At 46.1% G+C, this 22,289-nt stretch overlaps 1 protein-coding gene across 2 annotated transcripts; it reads left to right on the forward strand.

The window, feature by feature from the left end:
* Positions 1–241: 241 nt before the first annotated feature.
* On the forward strand, positions 242–21,032 carry Dpf2 (double PHD fingers 2). 2 transcript variants are annotated; one of them, XM_052763412.1, is made up of 12 exons: positions 243–370; positions 5,332–5,492; positions 10,232–10,339; positions 11,331–11,494; positions 12,316–12,408; positions 12,541–12,619; positions 13,100–13,141; positions 14,146–14,283; positions 14,387–14,515; positions 14,662–14,774; positions 15,628–15,709; positions 19,794–21,032. In XM_052763412.1, exons 1-12 carry the CDS (start codon positions 339–341, stop codon positions 19,868–19,870), a joined length of 1,218 nt encoding a protein of 405 aa, XP_052619372.1. In that variant the 5' UTR covers positions 243–338; the 3' UTR covers positions 19,871–21,032. The 2 variants fall into 2 exon arrangements, with proteins under 2 accessions (XP_052619373.1, XP_052619372.1); XM_052763413.1 differs by lacking the exon at positions 13,100–13,141 and having other exon boundaries at positions 242–370.
* The last annotated feature ends 1,257 nt before the right edge of the window (positions 21,033–22,289 follow it).

A 22,289-nucleotide genomic window follows, 5' to 3' on the forward strand; every position in this document is an offset into this window, starting at 1 on the left:
CACAGGGAGGCAGGGCACTGGTCTCCTAGCCCATCTCCGTAGCCTTTCCACCGACCTTTCTCACTCTCCAGCCACGCCAGACCTCCTCTCCCAGGCTCCGCTAAACGGAGGAGGCGGGTCCTCTACACCGAGAAGGCGAGGGAGCCTGCCTCCCCAGTCGCGCCTGCGCACTGGGCTCCTTCACGCTTGTTCCCCGGCTCTCGCGCTCGTGGGGCCGTGCGCGCGCACCCTGGAGTTGCGCCTGCGCAGAGTGTTGAGGACCGAGTGCCCTGAGTAGGCTTAGCGCCTGCGCGTTGCAGGCTTCGGGCCTCCCAGCCTGAGGGAGAGGAGCAGGGAAGATGGCGGCTGTGGTGGAGAATGTAGTGAAGCTGTGAGTGGTCTTTTTTTTTTTTTTTTTCTCTCTCTCCCGGACCAGAGGTCTTGTAAAGGGGCCTAGGAGTAGAGAGGGAGGTGCGGGGAGAGACAAGACAGAGAGGAGGAAATGCCCGGGGAGTCCTTGCTGTACCGACTCCTGGTAGGGAGGGCAACAGAAGACTCCGGAGAAGACGCTGGGCTTCTTTTGGAAACTTGTGGAGGCCGGGAGGGGGGCACACGGGAGCCCCCGACGGGCGTCCTCCTCGCGGACCGAGCCCCGAGCGGAGCTGCGGGCTGCGAGCGAGAGGCTCACGGTTCCCGGCCCGTCTCCGAAGGCGCGTCAGTTTCGCGGAGCCAGCGGAGGCCGGACGGCCCCTGGAGGTCGCGGTCCCTTCCCCGCCCACCGCCCTCCCCGGGGCTACCGGCTCCGCGGCTCCTGCTGGGATCCTAAGACTTGAGCAGTCCGGTGACATTAACCGGGAAATCCGGGTTACCGGAGACTGAAAGTGTTCTTGGAAAGAATTGGTCCAAGAGTAGATGCAGAAGGAAGGAACTTCGGGGAGTGGGGAACTGGACCGGAACCCGGTGGCCTCCTAGTCCGCAGGAGCCCCTAGGTGGGCGTTCTCTGTACCCTAGATGCCATTGTGCGGGTAGATTTCGAGCAGAGCTGAAGTTAACGGTTGTTGGGAAACGCTGGGCATGGGGACTGGCCTGTTAGTCGCTTCCCGTGAGTTAGAGATGTTTGGGGTTTTGATGCGGCTCATCCTCCTTCCTCCTTGAAGAAGAATCCCAGCGAGTTTTGGAATGGCATGGTGATGCCCGTTAGACTTAAGAATGACTGACCTTCTCTTCCTTTAATGGCCATGTTGGGCGTGATATAAGGGTAGAAAAATTGAAGTGTTCAGCTGTCCAGTCAAAGCTTTTGGATTCTGGACGACGAAGTAAAGGTTTGGGAAATATTCGGGGGGACTTTGATAGCTTCTTTCTGTCTTTGTCGTGGGCTGAGTCCCAGTCATCCCAAGAGCCCTCCCCCGCTTTAAGGTTAAGTTGCTCTCCCTCCCCCCCCCCCCCTGCTTGGAGCTCTTTTCTTCGAAAATGCTTTCCCACTTCCATTAAGCTAAGTGCCTTCTCTTGTGGCTTTTTTTTTTTTTTTTTTACTTGCTTTTGGCTTTATCCTGCTGCTTCTTTCAACCACCCCTCCTCCCAACACTATTATCTTTCTTTCTAATCTGCCCACTCCAGTTTCCCCAGCTCTCTTCAGGATGACATTTCCCTCAATTTAGAAATGAAGCTGTTGATTTAACATTTTTATAGTTCTCCTTCTGGACTCAGATGTTAGTTCTTTGTTACCCTGCCTTTTTCTTTGTTGACTTCCCCTACTCCAGTGGAAGGTGGGAGGGGGTTTACACAAGTTTCCTGTGAAAAAAGGAATCACAGCTTTTACCCTGGAAATCTTACTGTTCTAGAGGAATGTGCTTGCCTAGGTTTTCAGAATTACATGTTAAAGGAGCTCTTCATGTTGAAAGTTGGTCTTCCAGAAAATGGAGTTGCCAACCCATTGGTGTAGTTTTTTAAGTGCTGGCTGCCCGTTCCTCTTTAACCAGCCGCTGGTTCCTGAGTGTCAGTGAGGTACTAGCTTGCTTCTCCCCAGTTAAGTGAAGGAGACTGTGGACCACCACTATTACATGCCTCCTCAGAACTTTCCCTTTACAGATGGGGCTTTTATTCCCCCACCATTCTCACCCAGGAAAGATGTTTTTCTGGTGCTTTTTTTTTTTTTTTTTTATAGTGTGCTTAAGTCTTCTGACAGCTGACATCACACATTGAGGACAAGACCACTAGCTCATCTTTTCTTTCATTTTGTCCTGTGAGAAGACTTTTCCATTTTAATGATCTTTTTCTCAAATATGATGTCATGTTTGAAATAGTCTTTATAGTGGTCTTATTAGGATAAATACTAGTCTCAAATAACCATGGCTGCTAACTACTTTTAAAACTTTATGAGTCAGGTAAATAAAATAAGATCCATAAATAACAGAAGCTTGAAATTTTTTGCCACAGGAGCCTTGAATATATAAGTGTACTCTCCTCTTTTGCTCTCTTAACACACACACACAGGTTTTATTTCTGGCATCTTACCTGCTAGACCACTTGTTCCACTTTCTAGAGTCCCACCTAACCTGCAAGAGCCCTGACTGGACATCTCAGTCGTTCTTCCAAGCCTCCTCCAGCCTCCTTGCTCTGGCTTTACAGCCTTAGCCCCACTGGGCTGGTCCTTCCTTCCGTTTGACTTCCAGTGTCAGTATCAATTCCCATCAGCAGAAACAAAGGAGCTGCTGCCCTCAGCCTTGTTTATCCAATTTTCCTGTGTGGTCGGGACGTGGCTGCCTCCTAAAGGCGAGCAAATGTGAGCCTGCTCACTCTCTGTGCTGTGCTCTCCAACATTCGTACCTTAATTACAGTCATTACAGCTCACTGAATTGAGTCAGGCTGTACTTGCAGTGTTGCTGTGTGTGGTGTGTGTCCTTTTCGTTTGCTGGGAACAAGCTAAGCTGTGCAGTGGTCTATTGTGACTGCTCAGTGAGAGTCCCCATCAGACGCTACATCAGGGCTTGTTGACATAGCTTTGGTTGTAGGTATTAGCCACAGAGACTTACTCCCTCCTGCTTTTCATGTCTCCTTACCCTTACTATCTCCATCAGAATCCTGGTAGGTCAGAGCTCATCTAGTCTAACTGCCCCAATCTGTAGGAGAGGAGTGGAGGTCCACATAGGTTAATTGCGTGTCTGTGTCTATGTGGTAACTGTAGCTACACCAGTCTTTTTATTCTCAAATCCATCCTGATGTGATCTAGACTTCTAGTCTTCATGGGTAATGGGGATGCTGTGGGAAAGAAGTCTCCTCTGCCCTCAGTATGTCCGTTTTTTAAGGTTGATTGAAGGCTGGGGATATAACTCAATTGGTAGAGTACTTGCTTAGCATACAAGTGATCCTGATTTGATTCTCTAGCACCACATAAAACCAGATGTGGTGGTGCATGCCTGTAACCTCAGCACTGGGCAGAAAGAGGCAGGAAGATCAGAAATACAAGGTCATCATTGACTGCATACTGGGTTTGAGTCCGGTATGAGCTACACAAGCCTTTGCTTTTAAAAGAAAATTGAATATTTGGCTGGGGTATAACTCAGTGGTAGATTACACCTAGCATTTGGGAGGTCCTGAGTTTGAACCCCAGAATAACAACAAAAAGGTTGATTGATTGATTATAAATACAAGTCCTTACTGTTAATTTACACTCCTTTACCAAAACAATGTTGGGTCATTGGACATGCTTGCAGTTTCCTATTTTCTTAAAGTACTTAGGGAATCCCCTTCAGATTTCAGATTGGATCTTCCAGGGCCAGAAGATTCGGGGTGTCAGCTGTGTGGCAGTTAGGAAGGGCCTGAAGTGGGCCTTTTAGTATAAACAGGCTTTCTTTCTGTTAGTACTGGTGCTTTGTAGAAGCTTTGAGGGACTTGGAGAATTTCTCTCCCTGGAACACTGCAAATCCTTGCTCACCTGTGGATACATGATGATCATATCCTGTGACATCTTTCAGCACAGCGCTCTTCTTTTACCCCTAATTACCTTTGGATTGTTTATACATGAAGAACATTTAACTTTTTAAATTTATTCTATTTGTATGAATGTTTAGCCTTTATGCATGTGTATTGCATGTGTGCCTGGTACCTCAGGGATCAGAAGATGGAATTAGATTCCCTGTAACTGGAGTTAATGGATAGTTGTGAACCACTATATGGATGCTGGGAGCCAAACCCAGACCCTCTATAAGAACAGTGTTTTTAACTGCTGAGCCATCTTTTTTTTTTAAATAGAAATTGTTGCATCATGTAACTCTGGCTGGCCTAGAACTTTTTGCTCTGTAGACCAGGCTGGCCTCAAATTCACAGAGATCCTCCTGCCTCTACCTACTGAGCACTGGGATTTAAGGTGTGTACTACTAAGCCCAGCTCAATAATAGTTTTATTGTTTTTTTGTTTTGTTTTGTTTTAGTTTTTTTAGTTTTAGTTCAGGCTGTCCTTGAACTTGCTGCTGTCTAGCTGAGGATGACTTTTGCTTACACCTCCCATATGCTAGAATTACAGGTGTGTACCACCATAGGTGGCTAGTTTGGGTTTTAAGGCAGAGTTTCACTAATCAGCTCAACTGGCCTTGAAGTCAGGGTAATATGTTTGCATAAGTCTTTCTATTAGAGGTGTGTACCACCATATCTAGTAAAAGCTTCATTTTTTAGAACTGAATAGCATTTTGTGGGATGGATCTAGTTTGCTAGAAGTCTTGTGAGTCTTCTAGATCTTGTTTTCCATATTTGTTAGAGGTGGTTAATATCTACAGTAATGTCTGCAGCTCAGGATACTGAGGTTAAGAGAAGCAACATATTAACTAGCATGAGTTGGACACGTGGAAACCACAGAAAGAACAATTCATTTCTTCCCTATTCTTCCCTCCCCTGATACTGGGGATTGAATCCAGAGCCTTGTGTGGGCGAGCAAGCACTTTACCACAGAGCTATTTCCTTGATCCTTTTTCACTCTGTGGATTAAAATTTAAGTTTGACTTGGGAGGCTGAGGTAGAGGGATTTCCATGAGTTTAGTACCTGGGCTGCAGAATGAGAGACCTTGTCTCAAAACAGAACAAAAATATTTAAAAAGGCTTATGTCTGATTATATACATCATAAATCATGTGTTACAGTGATTGTTTATTATTTATTATGCAGGGCTGTGGCCCAGCTCATGGTAACTTGTCTTTCCTCATGTAATGGCATAGTGAAGGTTCTTTATGCCTCCTGAGGCAGAAAAGGAGATGAATATCAGAAGAGAGAGTCTCCCAGACTCCTGAGCCTTCTAGAGAAGTAGTTGACAGGGAAGAGGGATGACTTGACACCCCACACTTGTATGTCTTGTCTTCCTGCAGCCTTGGGGAGCAGTACTACAAAGATGCCATGGAACAGTGCCACAATTACAACGCCCGCCTCTGTGCTGAGCGCAGTGTGCGCCTGCCTTTCTTGGACTCACAGACTGGAGTAGCCCAGAGCAATTGTTATATCTGGATGGAAAAGCGACACCGGGGACCAGGTAAGGTTGCAGCTTCAGGAAAGTGGCGCAGGAGCACGAGGAAGTCTCCTTTTCACTTAGGAGGTGGGGGAGCGTGAGGTCCTCTGCTGCTCACTCTGGGAGATGGATGGGTCTTGTGAGAAGTGGGGAGGATGAAGCAGCAGCACCTTTGTCTTCAGGCCTCTCAGGTGTAGGTAGATTTTTCTTCGGGCCACCATCTCACAAAAAACAACACAGAGACTTATTAATTATGAAAACTCAGCCTTAGCTTAGGCTTGTTCCTAACTAGTATTTGTTTGTTTGTTTACTTACAAGACAGGGTTTCTCCGTGTAACAGCCCTGGCTGTCCTGGAACTCACAGAGATCCACCTGGCTCTGCCTCCCGAGTGCTGGGATTAAAGGCATGCTCCACTACCGCCCGGTTTAATCTACATTCTTTTACGTGGCTCGGTTACTTTGCTTTGTACTGCCCATCCTGCCTCCTCTCCATCTGGCTGCTGACTCTGCTTTCTTCTCTGAGTCCTGTCTCTGTTCAGAAGTCCCACCTATACATCTTGCCTAGCTATTGGCTGTTTAGCATTCTATTGAGCCAATCACAGTGACACTCGTTCACACAGTATAAAGGAATATTCCACATTTCCACTTTTTTGTCTAAATAAAAAGGAAAAGTTTTAACTCTAACCATGTAAAACTATATACAATAAGAACAATTATCAGGTAAGAATTACATTTACAATGTCCAGTCCATTTGCATTTGGCAAATTTAGAGAAAATACTCCATTATCTATCCTATCTTAGTCCAGAGTTTTATACCTAAACCGTTTTTTGTCATAACTTGTATTACCATCCTAACAATATCCTTTCAGACCTTAGAACATCTTTTTAGATAAAAAAAACCTTAAGGTTTTATGTTTTTCAACCTTAAAAATTTTACATCTTTTATGTTTCTTTTCTGAATTTGGTAACAAGGAAAACTGTAAAACTTTATCTAGTCTTCAATCCCCATCAGAGACTCAAGAAGGATAAAATATTACTTGAGTAAACAGGAAGTACAGAGCAAGCAACTTCCAAAACTAAGATGTGACAGAGACATCTGGCTGCCTGGACTGTCTCTCCAATGTTCCTCTCTAACATTAGGGCATCCATCTTTGGCCTATGGGACTAGAATGTCTGACAGACTTTTTTTTGTGAAGCAGAAATTTTGAAGGACTGTCATACCTTGTCTTGGCAAAGTTTGTTAGTTAGCTTCTTTTATGTCCTGCTTGTCCAGTTTGGACAACATTCTGTCAGCAGTTTGAGGCAAGGGCAGTTTCTTGCCAAAATGCCTAGCTTTTGCCACAAAGAAAGCAAACTCCATGTGGAGGTTCTTCGATGCCCATCATCCTTTATTGAAGTAAATTACTGCCAATATGTGTCTCACTTCATGAAAAGCCTTATGTTATAAAAACAGTTTAATTGCCATATTCTGTAGGTCTTTGAAGTGTTTAAAGATCACCTATCTAAGCGGGAGAGATGGCTCAGTGGTCAAGAGCATTGTTCTGTTCTTCCAGTGGACCCAGGTTCAATTCCCAGCATCCACATGCCAGTTGTAAACTGTGTCCCCAGTCCTAGGGAATATGGAACCTTCACACAGACATACACGCAGGCAAAACACCAAAGCACATAATGTAAAAGCAAATAAAAAAAATGATTTCTTAAAAAAAAAAAAAAAAAAGATCACCTATCTAAAATATATTTCTGTTTGACCTTGAAAATATACCTAACATGACTATATTTGTCATGACTATAATTGACTGTTATAGATGACTAACTACTAACCTGTATTTCTTTAATATCCTAAATAGCTTTCAAAGGCTAAAACTTTGCATAACCTTTTAAAATGAGCTGCATTGGGGCTGGAGAGATGGCTCAGAGGTTAAGAGCACCGACTGCTCTTCCAGAGGTCCTGAGTTCAATTCCCAGCACCCACATGGTGGCTCACAACCATCTGTAATGAGATCTGGCACCCTCTCCTGTATACATAATAAATAAATAAATCTTTAAAAAAAAAAAAAAAATGAGCTGCATAGGTAAAATACCTTAAACAGAGTAGAAACATATATACAGTATAACAAAAATAACCTTAAATTTGGATCAATATATGAAAATCCATACTAATGTAAAATATTTGACTAGTGGTTTTTTAAAAGTAGACTCAACAATCCACCCTTTTATACCATCATTTCTGTACTATATCTCCCCTTTTTTCTTTTAGAAAAAGATCCTTGAGGGGGCTGGAGAGATGGCTCAGAGGTTAAGGACACTGGCTGCTCTTCCAGAGGTCCTGAGTTTAATTCCCAGCAACCACATGGTGGCTCACAACCATCTGTAATAAGATCTGGTGCCCTCTTCTGGCCTACAGGCATACATGCAAGCAGAACACTGTATACATAATAAATAAATCTTAAAAAAAAAAAAAAGAAGAAGCAGCAGCAGCCAGTGATGGTGGCACACGCCTTTAATCCCAGCACTTGGGAGGCAGAGGCAGGTGGATCTCTGTGAGTTCGAGGCCAGCCTGGACTACAGAGTGAGTTCCAGGAAAGGCGCAAAGCTACACAGAGAAACCCTGTCTCGAAAAACCAAAAAAGAGAGAGAGAGAGAGAGATTCTTGAATCTAATCTCCTTTGTTTAGCTTTCTTTTTGACCATGACCAGTAACAACTTGTAACTGACCCCGCAAATGATGACAAACATCTCTAACCTTACACTGAATGACCCAAAACCACCCACCTCACCTCTTGGGAATGTGGACGTCATGTTTTCTAGACTGCTTCCTGTTGTTTGGGAGTGATGACATGTTTAGGGAACCTGAGATAATTGAGATAATGGTTAAGTCCTGGGAGAGCTAGCTGTTGTCTAGTCTCGGTGTAATGGGAAAATTAAGAGCCTATCTGATATCTGGCTGGAGTAGTCTGTGAGGCTGGACCATCTCAGCCAGCATCCTTGAAGCTGTTCTGGATGCAGAATTCTGAGGAAACTGTAACAGAGGCGCTCTGAGAGGCTGGGTCTCCTGGGCCACCTGTTTTCATATCTCTATTAATACAAGTATGGACTGTGTGTTATACACAAGCCAGCTAAAGATGATTTTTTGTTTTATGTTTGAGCAGGTAAAATATACGTCACGTATAATTTTTCTAGGTTTATTTCTTTATGTATGTAGCCGGGGGTGGGGGTGGGGGTGTTCTCCCATGATCAAACCTGATCCTCTTTAACCTTTAATGAATCCATACCCTTTCATTTTCTGTGGAAACAAAAGCATAACCTTGTCCTCAACCAAACATTTTTTGACTTCCATTTTGAAGTTAAAACTTTTTTGTTTGTTTTGTTTTTTTGAGACAGGGTTTCTCTGTGTAGTTTTAGTGCCTGTCCTGGAACTCCCTTTGTAGCCCAGGCTGGCCTTGAACTCACAAGAGATCTGCCTGCCTCTACCTCCCGAGTGCTGGGGTTAAAGGCATGTGCCACCACTGCCTGGCCAGTTAAAACATTTTTAAAATATGTAGGTTGGTTTAACTTAGCAGTTTTCATAATCTAATGTCTCTCAGCAGCTGTTGTTCACTCATCAGCAATCAAAAAATTTAAAGTCAACCAGACATCTTATAGGATCCAGACTCTGTGTATTTTCTATCTTTACATGACTTATCTTTTTTATATTATTTTATTCTCTCTTTAAAGACTTTATCTTATTTATAGCTATTTTTTTCTGTGTCTGTCTACACCCATTTTCTTTTTTAAGCCTGTGCACATTTTTAAACACAGCATCTGCAGCATTCTCTGGTTGCCAGAGACAAATCTTAAACTGCTATGTCAGCCATTGGCATGGCTCAGCGTAGTGCATGGAGCTGGCTCATGGCACTGGCTGCTCAGGTGGTCTGTGTACACCAAGCCTACCCAAGACACCTTGATCACCATGAAGCCTTGCCAGGAAGCTGCATTTGATTCCGTGTTGTAAGCTTTTTTTTTTTTTTTTTTAATTTAAGTTTTTTCAAGCCTTGAGTGGCCAGACGTTAGGCGCCATATGTAGGTGGATTTTTCAAAAACAACACAGACAATTATGAAAGCTTGACCTTAGCTTAGGCTTGTTCCTAACTAGTTCTTATAACTTAAATTAACCCCATCTTTTTTTTTTTCTTTTTGGTTTTTCGAGACAGGGTTTCTCTGTGTAGCTTTGGAGCCTGCCCTGGAACTCGCTCTGTAGACTAGGCTGGCTTCGAACTCACAGAGATCTGCCTGGCTCTGCCTCCTGAGTGCTGGGATTAAAGGCATTCGCCACCACCGCCTGGCTTAACCCCATCTTTTAATCTATGTTCTTTTACGTGTCTTGGTTACCTTTACTCTGTACTGCTTATCCTGCTTCCTGTCCATCTGGCTAGTGACTGCTTTCTTCTTCTCCAAATCCTCTCTCTGTCCATAAGTCCTGCCTATACCTCCTCCCTATTGGCTGTTTAGCTCTTTATTAAACCAGTCACAGTGTCACATCTTCACACAGTGTAAAGGAATATTCCACAGCACTGAAACAGGTGTGTCTTCCAGAAAACTAAGTATTAGCTATACACTAAAGTTCACATCTGTCTTTCTTTTCCGTGGAGTATCACTCCCAACCCAGGCTCTGCACTGTATCATTCCCTTGCTCTAGAGCTCAACAGAGTTCTCATCCACAGAATAGTAGCTGTCATTTTCTAGGGCTGGATTAGGGTTTGATTGCTTTTTTTTTTCCTTCCACAGGATTGGCCTCTGGACAGTTGTACTCCTACCCTGCCCGGCGCTGGCGGAAAAAGCGTCGAGCCCACCCACCTGAGGATCCTAGGCTTTCCTTTCCGTCTATTAAACCAGGTAGGGGCTGAAGATGTTGTAGCTCCGTTGCTAGAGCGCTCACCCACCATGCACAGGACCCTGGGTTTGATCTCCAGCTTTGCATAAACTGAACGTGGTTGTGTGTCCCTACATAGTCACAGCATTAAAGAGGTTGAGGCAGGAGGATCAGAAATTCAAGGTCATTCTCTGCCACATACGGATGGAGTTTGAGGCCAGCCTGGGCTACATGACAGCCTCAAAATAAGAAACATGAAATTAACACTCGGGAGGCAGAGGCAGTCAGATCTCTGTAAGTTCAAGGCCAGCCTGTTCCACAGAGAGTTCAGGACAGCCAGGGCTACACAGAGAAACCCTGTCTCAAAAAAACAAACATGAAATTATCTCAAAATAATAGAGGCTTGAGAGATGTCCCAGTGCTTCCCGTGTGAATACCAGACCCTAAATTCTAATCTAGCATTCATATAAAAAGCTGTTGTGGTCAACAAGTTCCTGTAATCCCAGAACTATAGAGTACAGAGCTGGGGCTTGCTAGCTGCCAGCCTAATTCAAGGTTCAGTGAGAAACTCCAAGAGAATAAGGCGGAGTGTGATAGAGCAGGACACCCAGTAACCTCAAACGTGTACCCATACGTGTTCATACACCATATAGACATATACCACACATCTGCACAAAACCAAAGAAAATAATCAAGAGTAAATAAATAAACCAAGTAAGGGGCCCACTTCCTAAGCAGGGCCATGGTCTGTTTCACAACAAGAGGCTTGCTGATCACCTGCTATTCCTAGGCTGTGTCAGCTCTCGCACATCCTAAAGTAAATGAGGTATGATGTCATCTTCAAAGAACTCACTGTGTTAGGAAGAGAGGTAAATAGCTGAACTCCAGTGCTGGCGGAGCCAAGACCCCTTGGTTCCTGTAGAACAGACATTAGTGACTGACGTAGACTTGGCCCCACATGGTGTAGGCTCAGCTTCAGCCCTTCTGAGTTTGCTTCATCCTGGTTTGTTGCAGACACAGACCAGACCCTGAAGAAAGAGGGGCTTATTTCTCAGGATGGTAGCAGTTTAGAGGCTCTGTTGCGTACTGACCCCCTGGAGAAACGAGGTGCTCCAGATCCCCGTGTTGATGATGACAGCCTGGGCGAGTTTCCTGTTACCAACAGTCGAGCACGGAAGGTATATTATCCCAATGGCCAGAGGATTTTGATAAGGACCAGCCTCTTCTTTATGGGTGAGAGGGTGCACCCAGTTAGCAAAACTGATGAAGATCCATAGTAGAACACTTGTTGGTGTGTAAGCACCAGCACAAAAAATAAAAACAGCTGAACCAGAAGCTGGGACTGCCCTGCAGTCCTGTGGCTCTCCCAGCCACCGGCCCTGCTGCTGTCTGGTCTTTTACACTCCTTCCCTCTTCTCAGGACAGGCTCGCTCACTCATTCTCTTTCAAACAAGGGTTTTGTTAGAGAATGTAGTGCCTGGTGTTACATAGGGGAAGCACACCTGGTTCACACCTGTCAACTGGAAGGTTAATGCTAAGTTTAAAGATGAGAAGAGTTACAGATAAGGCAGGTACTGTGCTAAGTTTTTCCATATGCTTCCTCCTGTACAGCCTTATGAGGTAGGTCCTATGGTTCCCATTTCACGGACAGGGAGGCAGAAGCAAAGCAGTTAAAACTTCCCTCAAGGTCACACAAGTAAGCAGCAAAACTCATTTAAACTAGGACATGAGTATTGGAAGCAGAGCAGGCAAGACAGAGCATGACTGCCTGGGGTACTAGGGCAGCTTTATGGAGACAGAGATGGGGAAAGTGACTTGAAGAGGCTCAGGAAAGAAGGCACTGCAGGGTCAGGAGTGGGATTGTAAGGTGAAGAGAGATCATGGGTGGGGTTGAACCCTGGAGAGGCTTCTGGGTAATTCCAGCTGGCTAATTCTACGTCATGAGGGAGCTTTTGGGTGCATTTGACTTCTGCTCATTCCTATCTTGTGGTCCACTCAGCGGATCCTTGAACCCGATGACTTCCTAGATGACCTTGATGATGAGGACTATGAAGAAGACACTCCAAAGCGTCGGGGAAAGGGGAAATCCAAGGTGAGGAGCGTGCGCTGCCTGAAGCATGTAGCAGGCCGCTCCAGGGAGGTCAGGCTTTATTTCTTGTGGTTGCCTTTCTCTTCTGGCCTAGACACCTTAGTAATGGCATCATCTTTTTGCTGTTCTTGGCAGAGTAAGGGTGTGAGCAGTGCCCGGAAGAAACTGGATGCTTCCATCCTGGAGGACCGGGATAAGCCCTATGCCTGTGACAGTGAGTGCCTCCTGAGGGGTGGGTAGTTCTTGCCTTGGACCCAGCTACTGCTCTGGATGTGAGAGTAAGGGGGTCATGTTCTTGCACTGAATGGTAAAAATAAGCCTGGGTTCTTGTCCTGCCTGCCAACCTCTGAGAAGCCCTGGCTTTTGCTTCACAGTGGGTGGGACCTGCATGCTATGGGAGAGATTTCTGTGGCTCCTGGGGTGGGGGGCTGAGGGAACTCACCAGCAGACAGGGTTGGCCTCACAGTGGGCAGCATCCAGATCTGCTGACCCATCAAGGCAGGGCACAGGGGGCCAGCCCAGGGGGTCAGTGTCTGTCCTCTTTCCCTTTGCTTTGGCTCACCCGACTTCCGTGCCTCCAGCCTGTAGTGCCGCTGCTGGGGTTCTCTCTCACTCGCTCTGTTTTCTTGCTGCTGCTGCCCTGTCTAAATTGTACCAAGGCCTTCTTCTCATGACTTTTCTTTCTGTCTTTCAGATAGTTTCAAACAAAAGCATACCTCGAAAGCGCCCCAGAGAGGTAGCTCTCTCAACTTTTCAGACTTGTGGTTTTCCTGTCCCTTTCCCTCTCCCCTTGTTCCTCCTGCCTTTCTCACTCCTGTGATGCTAGCTTTGGAATCTCTGCAACGGTATGACGGTAGTACTGTGGAACCCCTATTGCATTCCACTCTCAGAGTCCTAGCGGCTGTCTTTACCATTGCTTGTCTCCCATAGACTTACTCCTATAGCCACATGGCCTAGTGTGTGGGGTAGCTCCAGAGTCTTAACAGAACCCATTATGAGTAGATTCATCTGATGCTCCCCAGAACAGACACCGGGTGGTCAGCTAATGTTGCCACCATCATACCACCACCTCCTCCCATCCTCCTCATTCCTTCCTGCTGGCCCCCTTGCCCCTCTTGGTGTCATCACTCAAGATAAGATGCCATGAATCTTTCTTTCCTTGCTGCTTGGCAGGGGCTGGGCAGGACACTAGTATGGGAATGTATTTCAGATTTTTGGGGGACAGTTAATCCTGGCTGCTCAGTTGGTAGGTGTTCCCCAAGAGACCCACTCTCAGCCCTTTGTCTGTTCATTTTGGATTGGCTTCATGGTATACATGGGGTGGCATGAGCGTGCCACATTTACATAAAAAAAGAGTCTGATGTCTCCTTGTTACCTTTCCCCCTTTTGCCATAAGGCAAGACCATAGAACTTTCCTGACCTGGAGCTCCCAGACAGTTGCTATTTCGAGGGCAAGTTGTTACAGCATGGGCTGAGTCCTTCCAAAAGCCAACGTAGAAAAATATTAGTAGCCGTGAGGTTGTGTTTTAGGGAGGGAGGAGAATCCTAGAAACTGGAAAAGTCTAGGGCCTGATGCTCTCGGCTAAGGGGAAGGGGCCATCACTAAGGCTTGTCCCAGATTAGAGATACTAGGGACAGAGGTGTTTTCCATGGGCCTTAGAGCGTGCTTTGTGGCTTGTCAGAGTTGGGGAAGTAGCACCTTCGTGTCCTAACATTTCTCTACAATCTTCTTCCACCCAGTTTGTGGAAAACGCTACAAGAACCGACCTGGCCTCAGTTACCACTATGCCCATTCCCACCTGGCTGAGGAGGAAGGAGAGGACAAAGAAGACTCTCAACCACCCACTCCTGTTTCCCAGAGGTCTGAGGAACAGAAATGTAAGCTGGGGTGTCAGGGTGGGCGAACTGGAGAGGAGCCAACTTGGTTATAAAAACCGTCCTTGTAGGGAATGTGGGTAATTCCTTTCTTTTTCCGCTGTAGCCAAGAAAGGACCTGATGGATTAGCCCTGCCCAACAACTACTGTGACTTCTGCCTGGGGGACTCAAAAATCAACAAGAAGACAGGGCAGCCTGAGGAGCTGGTGTCCTGTTCTGACTGTGGCCGCTCAGGTACCTCCAGTCTCAAAGAGCGGGCTGCGTTCAGTGCCCAGGAAACAACTCTTGGCCTGCTTGCTTCAGTGCTGTCAGGCAGGCAGCCTCCCTTACCCACTCCCCACCCGGCGTCCAGCCACCTGTGTGACTCCCCTCCTCCACAGGGCATCCGTCCTGCCTGCAGTTCACCCCTGTGATGATGGCAGCTGTGAAGACCTACCGCTGGCAGTGCATCGAGTGCAAGTGCTGCAACCTCTGCGGCACCTCGGAGAATGATGTGCGTGCCGCGCCCTCTCAGCCCCTCCACAGCAGGCTTTCTCTCAGAGCGAGCAAGGGCCTCCCCACATACGCCTCCCTAACCTCTCCCTGGGAACTTCACACTTGTTTAAAAAAAATCTCTTTCTTGAGCACCAACCGTCAGTGTCTTTGGCTCTCGAGTCCCTAAATAAGACAGAGAGGACCATGCTGTCATAGAACTGTGTACTTGGGGTAACAGAGTTTTGTATGATATGTCTTGAAGAAAATGAAACTAATGATGAATGAGCCAAAAGTTAACTGGAGACTGAGGGAGGTTTCTAGTTAGATTTGCTTTTGGAGGAAATGAGTTGGTGTTGGAGTTTTGATAATACAAAGAGCCAGTCCAAGAAGGTATGGAGTGAGTGTATTTCCAAGAAGGTATAGCCAGTGCAGAGACCTTAAGGTAGGCAAGTTGGCTGTAACGAGGCCATTGCTACCCACTAGATCCTTCCTGTGTTGGGGAGGTGGATCAGAGAGGTGGGCATTGTTTGATCTGTGGGGTCTTGGGTCCTTTTGTGGGCAGTGAGGAATCCTGGTGCACAATAAGCATGAGCTTGCTGCTGAGCTCCACCCCTGTGCTTAGACCTTGGAGATGTTATCACACCTTTATCAGGGGGTTGATATGTTCTGTCTTATATTTTCAAGCAGCTTTGTAGAGAAGAGATTGTAGGGAAATAGTAGGCTTTGTGACCAGTTAGAATCCGGATAGGTTGAGATGGACAGATCCTACATCTGTTCTTAGTAGCTACCAGTCCCTCCTGGAAGTAGCAGCAGTATCATAACTTAGGTACATAAGCTGTTGGACCCCTGTTCTTTCTCCTTGCCTTCTGCAGGACCAGCTGCTTTTCTGTGATGACTGTGACCGTGGCTACCACATGTACTGTCTCACCCCATCCATGTCTGAGCCTCCTGAAGGTAAGTGGCCCAGATCTACTTCAAAATATTTTATCTCAGAAAGATCCATAACACCCATATAAAACATTGACAGTGAAATTTGTGACTTGTTATAGATCTGTAATTGTCTGGGTCTCAGCATTCTTATACCCAACAGCATAGATTTCATAATAAAGTGTTGTGGAATTAAAAAAAAAAATAGTAACTCCTGAACTGTAAATACTGAGGGTCTCTGACAACACTGAAAGCAAGGTCTTTGCTTTGGCTCAGTTCAGTACACTTCCCTAGTGTTTTATTTTATTTGTTTGTTGTTGTTTTTGTTTATTTTGTGGTTTTTTTGTTTGTTTGTTTTGTTTTTGTTTTTTTGAGACAGGGTTTCTCTGTGTAGCCCTGGCTGTTCTGGAACTTGTTCTGTAGCCCAGGCTGGCCTTGAACTCACAGAGATATGCGTGCCTCCACCTCCCAGGCGCTGGGATTAAAGATGTGCATCACCACTGTCCGGCCTAGCATTTTAGTTTAAAGAACTTAATGTTTGCACTTTGTCATTAGTGATACTTAAAGATACAGAAAATTACCAACATGAGCATGAACTATGTATGCTGAGCAGAGAACAGTCACCAGGAGAAGCTGTCTTCCTTCAGATAGTCCAGAAATGCAGTTGACAGCTCATCTGACATGACATTTCCGTTGTTGCTCTCCCACTCGGATGGAGTGTTTCTTTCCTCTCTTCCTCCTTTGGAAGGGGGTTGACCCTGGAGCCTGGATTATCTTTCTCATCGTTAGTGGTTTACTTTAGTAATGCTCCAAGTTCATGGAAGTATAGGTGGAGTTTCCCTGTCCCAACCACCTGCTCCCAAATCACTAACACAAAGACTTAAGATTACTTACGTTCAGTCGATAGCTCAGGCTTATTACTAGGTAATTTCTCCATTTTAAATTAACCCATATTCCTTATTTTCATTCTGTCACATGGCGGTACCTTTATTAGCATGACATGTTTATCTCCTGCTTCCTCTGAGTCTGTTGAGACTCCAGAATCCGCCCTTCTTCCAGCATTCTCTCTGTCTCAGCCAATGTCTTCTCCTGCCCAGCTATTGACCAATCAGCTTTTATTAACAATGAGAGCAGTACATATTTACAGTGTACCAAGTTAGTTCCACAGCATAGAAGCGCTACACCAACACCAGTGGTGGCATCAAGGAGTGGTTCTTTCCCACAAGTCCCTCAAACTGTGTTGCTTTGCCTAGCTCCTGCCTCTACGGCAGTGGTTCTCAACCTGTGGGTCTCAACTCCACATTTGTCACATATTGGATATCCTGAGTGTCAGATATTTATGTTACAACTGATAACAGTAGCAAAATTACAGTTATAAAGTAGCGATGGAATAATTTTAGGGTTGTGGAGGTCACTACAACGTGAGGAACTGTATTAAAGGCTCTCAACATTAGGAAGGGTGTGAACCACTGCAAGGGAACTCAGCTTGTCTAGGAGGGCCCAAGTACGCAGTAGCTCTACTGTGCACAGATAAGAGCCCGCCTTCAGGTAGAGAAGTAGTTTACTGTTTGCAGCAGCTGACTTGTAGGTCAGACTGCAGGGAACGGGGCCACTAGCAAAGCTGGTGAGTACTTTAACAGCTGCAGGGGTGCACACTGCTATACCGACTGCCCCATTTCCAAATCAGCTTTGAAAGAAGGAGTGTCTCACTTTTGTTTAACCATCAAATACACCTTATAGACAAAACTTGCACCGATGGCGCACGGGCTTTCCTGTTGACGTTCTGTGAGACCCTGGGGGAGTGGAGAGCTGCAGGTCAAGCACTTTCCTCCCCGGAGCACCAGAGGCCTTCTGTGGGTCATGATTGGCAGGATGTGCATTATGGGCCACATCTAGCTGTGTCACATCTATGTCAGTTTACATAGCTTGCAAGCCAACAGTGACTTTTTTACATTTTAAAGGGAGTTTTTAAAGGAACATGAAGATAGAAGACTATGTGGCTCATAAAGCTTAAATATATAACATTCTGTTTGTCTCTTTGTTGGAACCCTTACCAATCCTAGCATATTGGCCTTACACTTTTGGGTTATTGTTTTGTTTTGCTTGTTTTCTTTCATTTGCCTTTTTTTTTTTTTTTGTGAGACAGGGTTTCTCTGTGTAGCTTTGGAGCCTGTCCTGGAACTCACTCTGTAGCCCAGGCTGGCCTGGAACTCACAGAGATCCGCCTGTCTCTGCCTCCCAGTGCTGGGATTAAAGGCGTGCGCCACCACCGCCCGGCTCTTTTATTTTATTTATTTATTTATTTTTATAGTAGTAGTAGTAGAGCTAGAACTCAGGGCCTAGTTCGTGCTGGCCAGATCCCCTCCCACTGAGCTATATCCTTCTATCTCCAACTCTTAAACAGAAAATCATCAAGAGTCTGTTGCAGTTGAGCCACAGCACTTGTGTGGAGGTCAGAGGACAACATTTAGAAGTCAGGTCTGGAGCCGGGCGGTGGTGGCACTTGGGAGGCAGAGGCAGGTCGATCTCAGTGAGTTCGAGGCCAGCCTGGTCTACAAAGTGAGTTCCAGGACAGCCAGGGCTATTACACAGAGAAACCCTGTCTTGGAAAACAAAGAAGTCAGGTCTGCTTTCATCATGGGTTCTTGGAATCAAACTCAAATCCCCAGGCTCTGAGCCATCTCACTGTCCCCACACTTGTTAGGGTCTCACTAAGTTGCCTAAGCTAGCCTTGAGCTAGCTCTGTAGCCCAGGTACAGGTACCTTGAACTTATAACCCTCCTGCTTTAGCCTCTAGAGCAGCTGGGTTAGTCTTGGTAGAACCATGTGTCTTTGGGGAGCTAATAAACGATATTTCCCATGGAGTACTGTCCAAACCACATACATAAAATTATGCTTATAAATTTTAATCATTAAGAACTAATTTTGCCGGGTAGTGGGGGCGCACGCCTTTAACCCCAGCACTGGAAGGCAGAGCCAGGCAGATCTCAGTGAGTTCGAGGCCAGCCTGGTCTACAGAGCAAGATCCAGGACAGGCATCAAAACTACACAGAGAAACCCTGTCTCGAAACCCCCCCCCCAAAAAAAAACAAAACAAATGAAAAACTAGTTTTGCCCTGGGTGGTGGTGGCGCACACCTTTAATCCCAGCACTCAGGAGGCAGAAGCAGTTAGATCTCTGTGAGTTTAAGGCCAGCCTAGTCTACAGAGTGAGTTCCAGGACAGCCAGAGCTGTACACAGAGAAACCCTGTTCCGAAAAAAAACAAAACTTGTGTCTAGGCTGGCAAGATGGCTCAGCAGGTAAAGGCACTTGCCACCAAGCCTGGACAATCTAAGTTCAACCCAAAACTTTTGGAAGAACGACAGAACTGACTTTCATAATGCATGCTATGTATGGCACATGCCCTCCCCATAAATAAATAAACTTAGTGAGTTACAAAAAAAAAGAACATGTGTCTGCCCAGACTGTCCTGTGAGTCCCAGGGTCATTGATGTGACAAGATAGTCTGAACATCTGTTTGGGCACTGTTCTCTCACTCACAGTTGCCTTTATCTCCATGAAGAATGATTTTTGTTTTTGTATTTTTGATTTTTTTGAGACGGGGTTTCTCTGTATAACAGCCCTGGCCGTCCTGGAACTCGCTCTGTAGCCCAGGCTGTTCTCGAACTCACTGAGATCCGCCTGCCTCTGCCTCCCAAGTGCTGGGATTAAAGGTGTGTGCCACCACCGCTGGGCTGAGAATGATTTTTGTGTGTTTATTGTTTAGATGTTTTTATTTTTAGTGTATGTGTGAGTATTTTGTCTGCATGTATGTCACTGCACTAGATGAAGGATTGGTGCCCTTGGAGGTCCCTGATAACTGGAGTTAGGGATGGTTGTGAGTCTCCACGCGTGTGCCGGGAACTGAACCCAGGTCCTCTTAACTGCTGAGCCATCTCTCCAGTTCAGCTTTCATAGCTTTGAAGACTAAGCGGTTCCTTCAGCTCAGGATAACCATGAAGCTGCTGCTACAGAACTTGCCCTGTTCTGCCTGGGGAGAGATGGGGAGAGTGGGAAGACAGCAGATGGGGATCTTATGGGATCCACCCTGACCACTCTACTTCTCTGTAGGAAGTTGGAGCTGCCACCTGTGTCTGGATCTGCTGAAGGAGAAAGCATCCATCTACCAGAACCAGAACAACTCCTGATGTGCCGCCCAGCTCCCCACACATCTAAGGCTGTTGCTCTCCTCTACCTTGGTTTTCATACCCCTCTTCTTCTTTCACTCTGGTAGTCCTGCCGACCTGCCTTTGGCAACAGCACAGGGAGGTGGCAACTCTGGCTGCCTCTGGCCCCGAGCCCTCAGGGAGTAAGGAGCAGCACGCTGCCCCAGGGCTGACCTGTGGGCCCAACTTCTCTCTGCTCTCCAAGAAGTGCATTCACTCTGCTTGCCTTGGGCCCAAGTCCCTGGTAATCACAGGGTTCAAATGGGGTCCTCTGAGAAGGAATATGAGGGCAGCTCACTTATTTCAAGCTGGCCTAGTCCCCCTTCCGGTTTCCAAAAGCCCCAGGGGTAAGCCAGGCCCAGCCTTTGCTGGGAGCAGCTGGAGTGATCAGGCTGAGATGGCACTTACTAGGACCTTTTCATACCCCTTGTTCTGCTTCACTTTGCCTCTGCCAAAGCAGTCCTATGTCCTCTGTCATGCTACATGGGGTCCTGTGCTTGAACTGGGATGGTCTCAGGCACCTCCTGGCCGTGTCCTGTCCTGCCCTGCCCTGCCCAGTCCCACAGAGACAAGCAGCTTCACCTGTCCTTCTGTGCTTGGCTGGTTCACTCACAGGTGGTCTCTGGCAATCCAGGCATTTCCTATCCTCAGAACTTAACGTCTTCTGCCTCCTTCCTTATTCCTTTTGGTTTTGTGGGGAGAGGGACAATGTCGGGGCCTGTGCCAGCAGCTTGGGGGCCACAAGGAGAAGTTGGATAATGTGCCTGTTTTTTAACTCGATAAAGCCTACCTCCAAAATCCCCTTTTCGTTCTTCCTGGACCTGGGCATTCAGCCACCTGCCCTTAACTGAGTCAGGAGCCTCTGCCTCCTGCCTGTGTATCCTGGCTCTCGGGCACAGGGAGGTCCCCTTTCCTTGCACGCTAGCTAGCAGCTGGTAAGGTGTTCACACCCTGATTTTTCTGTTTCCTGCTTAGTGACACTGACATTAAGTAGGAGGGGACAGTCCATGCCAGGACACTCTGGAATGGCCTTCTTGGCTGTGGGCAGGCCCTAACTATTGTTTTATGCAAAGTTGAGGCCCCCTCCTCCCATCTCTAGTTCCTGTATTCAAAACATTAGTAAAAATAAACATTTTTACACAGAGCCCTCTGATGGATGGTTTGTCTCCTGACTGCTTGTTGAAAAGCCATTTCATTTTAAACTTACTTTCTTGGGGCAATGTTTTTTTTGAAAAATTGAAACAAAATCAAAATTCTTGCTGAGCTCCACCATATAAAATTTTTTGTTAGTTTTGGAATACATTCAAGTTTATAACAATTTAATGTTATAAAGAAAAATGAAGCTCTTTTGATTAATACAAAAGCTGAATTAAAATCAAGTTTAGCACCCATTTATTTATATGCTTTGGTTGGGAAGACAGATATGTAGATGGTGGTATGGCATTGTTATGTCATGTGTTTAAAATGGGCCCAGAAGCTTGTTTGTGGTATAAATTCAAAGGATAAAGCAGGGCCTGGAGAGGTAGCTCAGCAGGGAAGAGGAGAGCTTACTGCTTTTGCAGAGGACCAAGTTCAATTCCCAGCACTCAAATCAGATGGCTTACAATCACCCATAACTCCAGTTCCAGGGGGACCTGATTCCTCCGGCTGGGTTGGTCACCTGTATTCAGTGTGCATAGTGCCCACCCACCCAGCTCCATGTACAAACCAGTGATGTCATCATGAGAGAAGGAAAGCTTTTGGACACATGAGGGCAGCCAGGGAGAGTAACCTCGAATCTTGTCAGGTTCCTCCAGTCCAGTTTGATAATACATGATGGATCTTGTCTAGCTCATGAGTATATATTGACTTTAAAAATTATATGTGAGCTGGCGGTGGTGGTGGTGTGGCTTTTAGTCTCAGCACTCAGGCAGAGGCAGGTGGATCGCTGAGCTCAAGGCCACACTGGGCTACAGAGAGAGTTTTAGGACAGCCAGGCTACATAGGGTGACTCTGTTTTAAGAAAAATGTATGGGTATGTGCATGTCTGCAGAGGTCATGATGATCAGATCCCCTGGAGCTGGAATTAAAGCAGTTTTGAGCCACTGAAGTGGATGCTGGGACCTGAACTCTGGCCTTTGTGGGCTTTTTGTTATGCCTACATGTATGTCTGTACCAAGTACACAAGATAGCCTGGCACTGGAGTTAAATATGGTTTTGAGCCACCATATGGGTGCTCAGAATCAAATCCAAGTCATTCAGAAGAGCCAGCCCTTCAGCTCCTGAATTCAGGTCTCCTATAAGAGTAGTACACACTCTTAAACTGCTGAGGTATGTTACCAACCTGATTTTGAGAGCCTATATAACTGGGAGATAGCTCAGCCAGTAAAAGTACTTGCTGTGTGATCCTGACAACCTGAAT

This window comes from Peromyscus californicus, unplaced genomic scaffold (assembly GCF_007827085.1).
Source record: "Peromyscus californicus insignis strain IS unplaced genomic scaffold, ASM782708v3 Scaffold_4__1_contigs__length_199733344, whole genome shotgun sequence".
In the NCBI taxonomy this organism is placed as follows: Eukaryota; Metazoa; Chordata; class Mammalia; order Rodentia; family Cricetidae; genus Peromyscus; species Peromyscus californicus.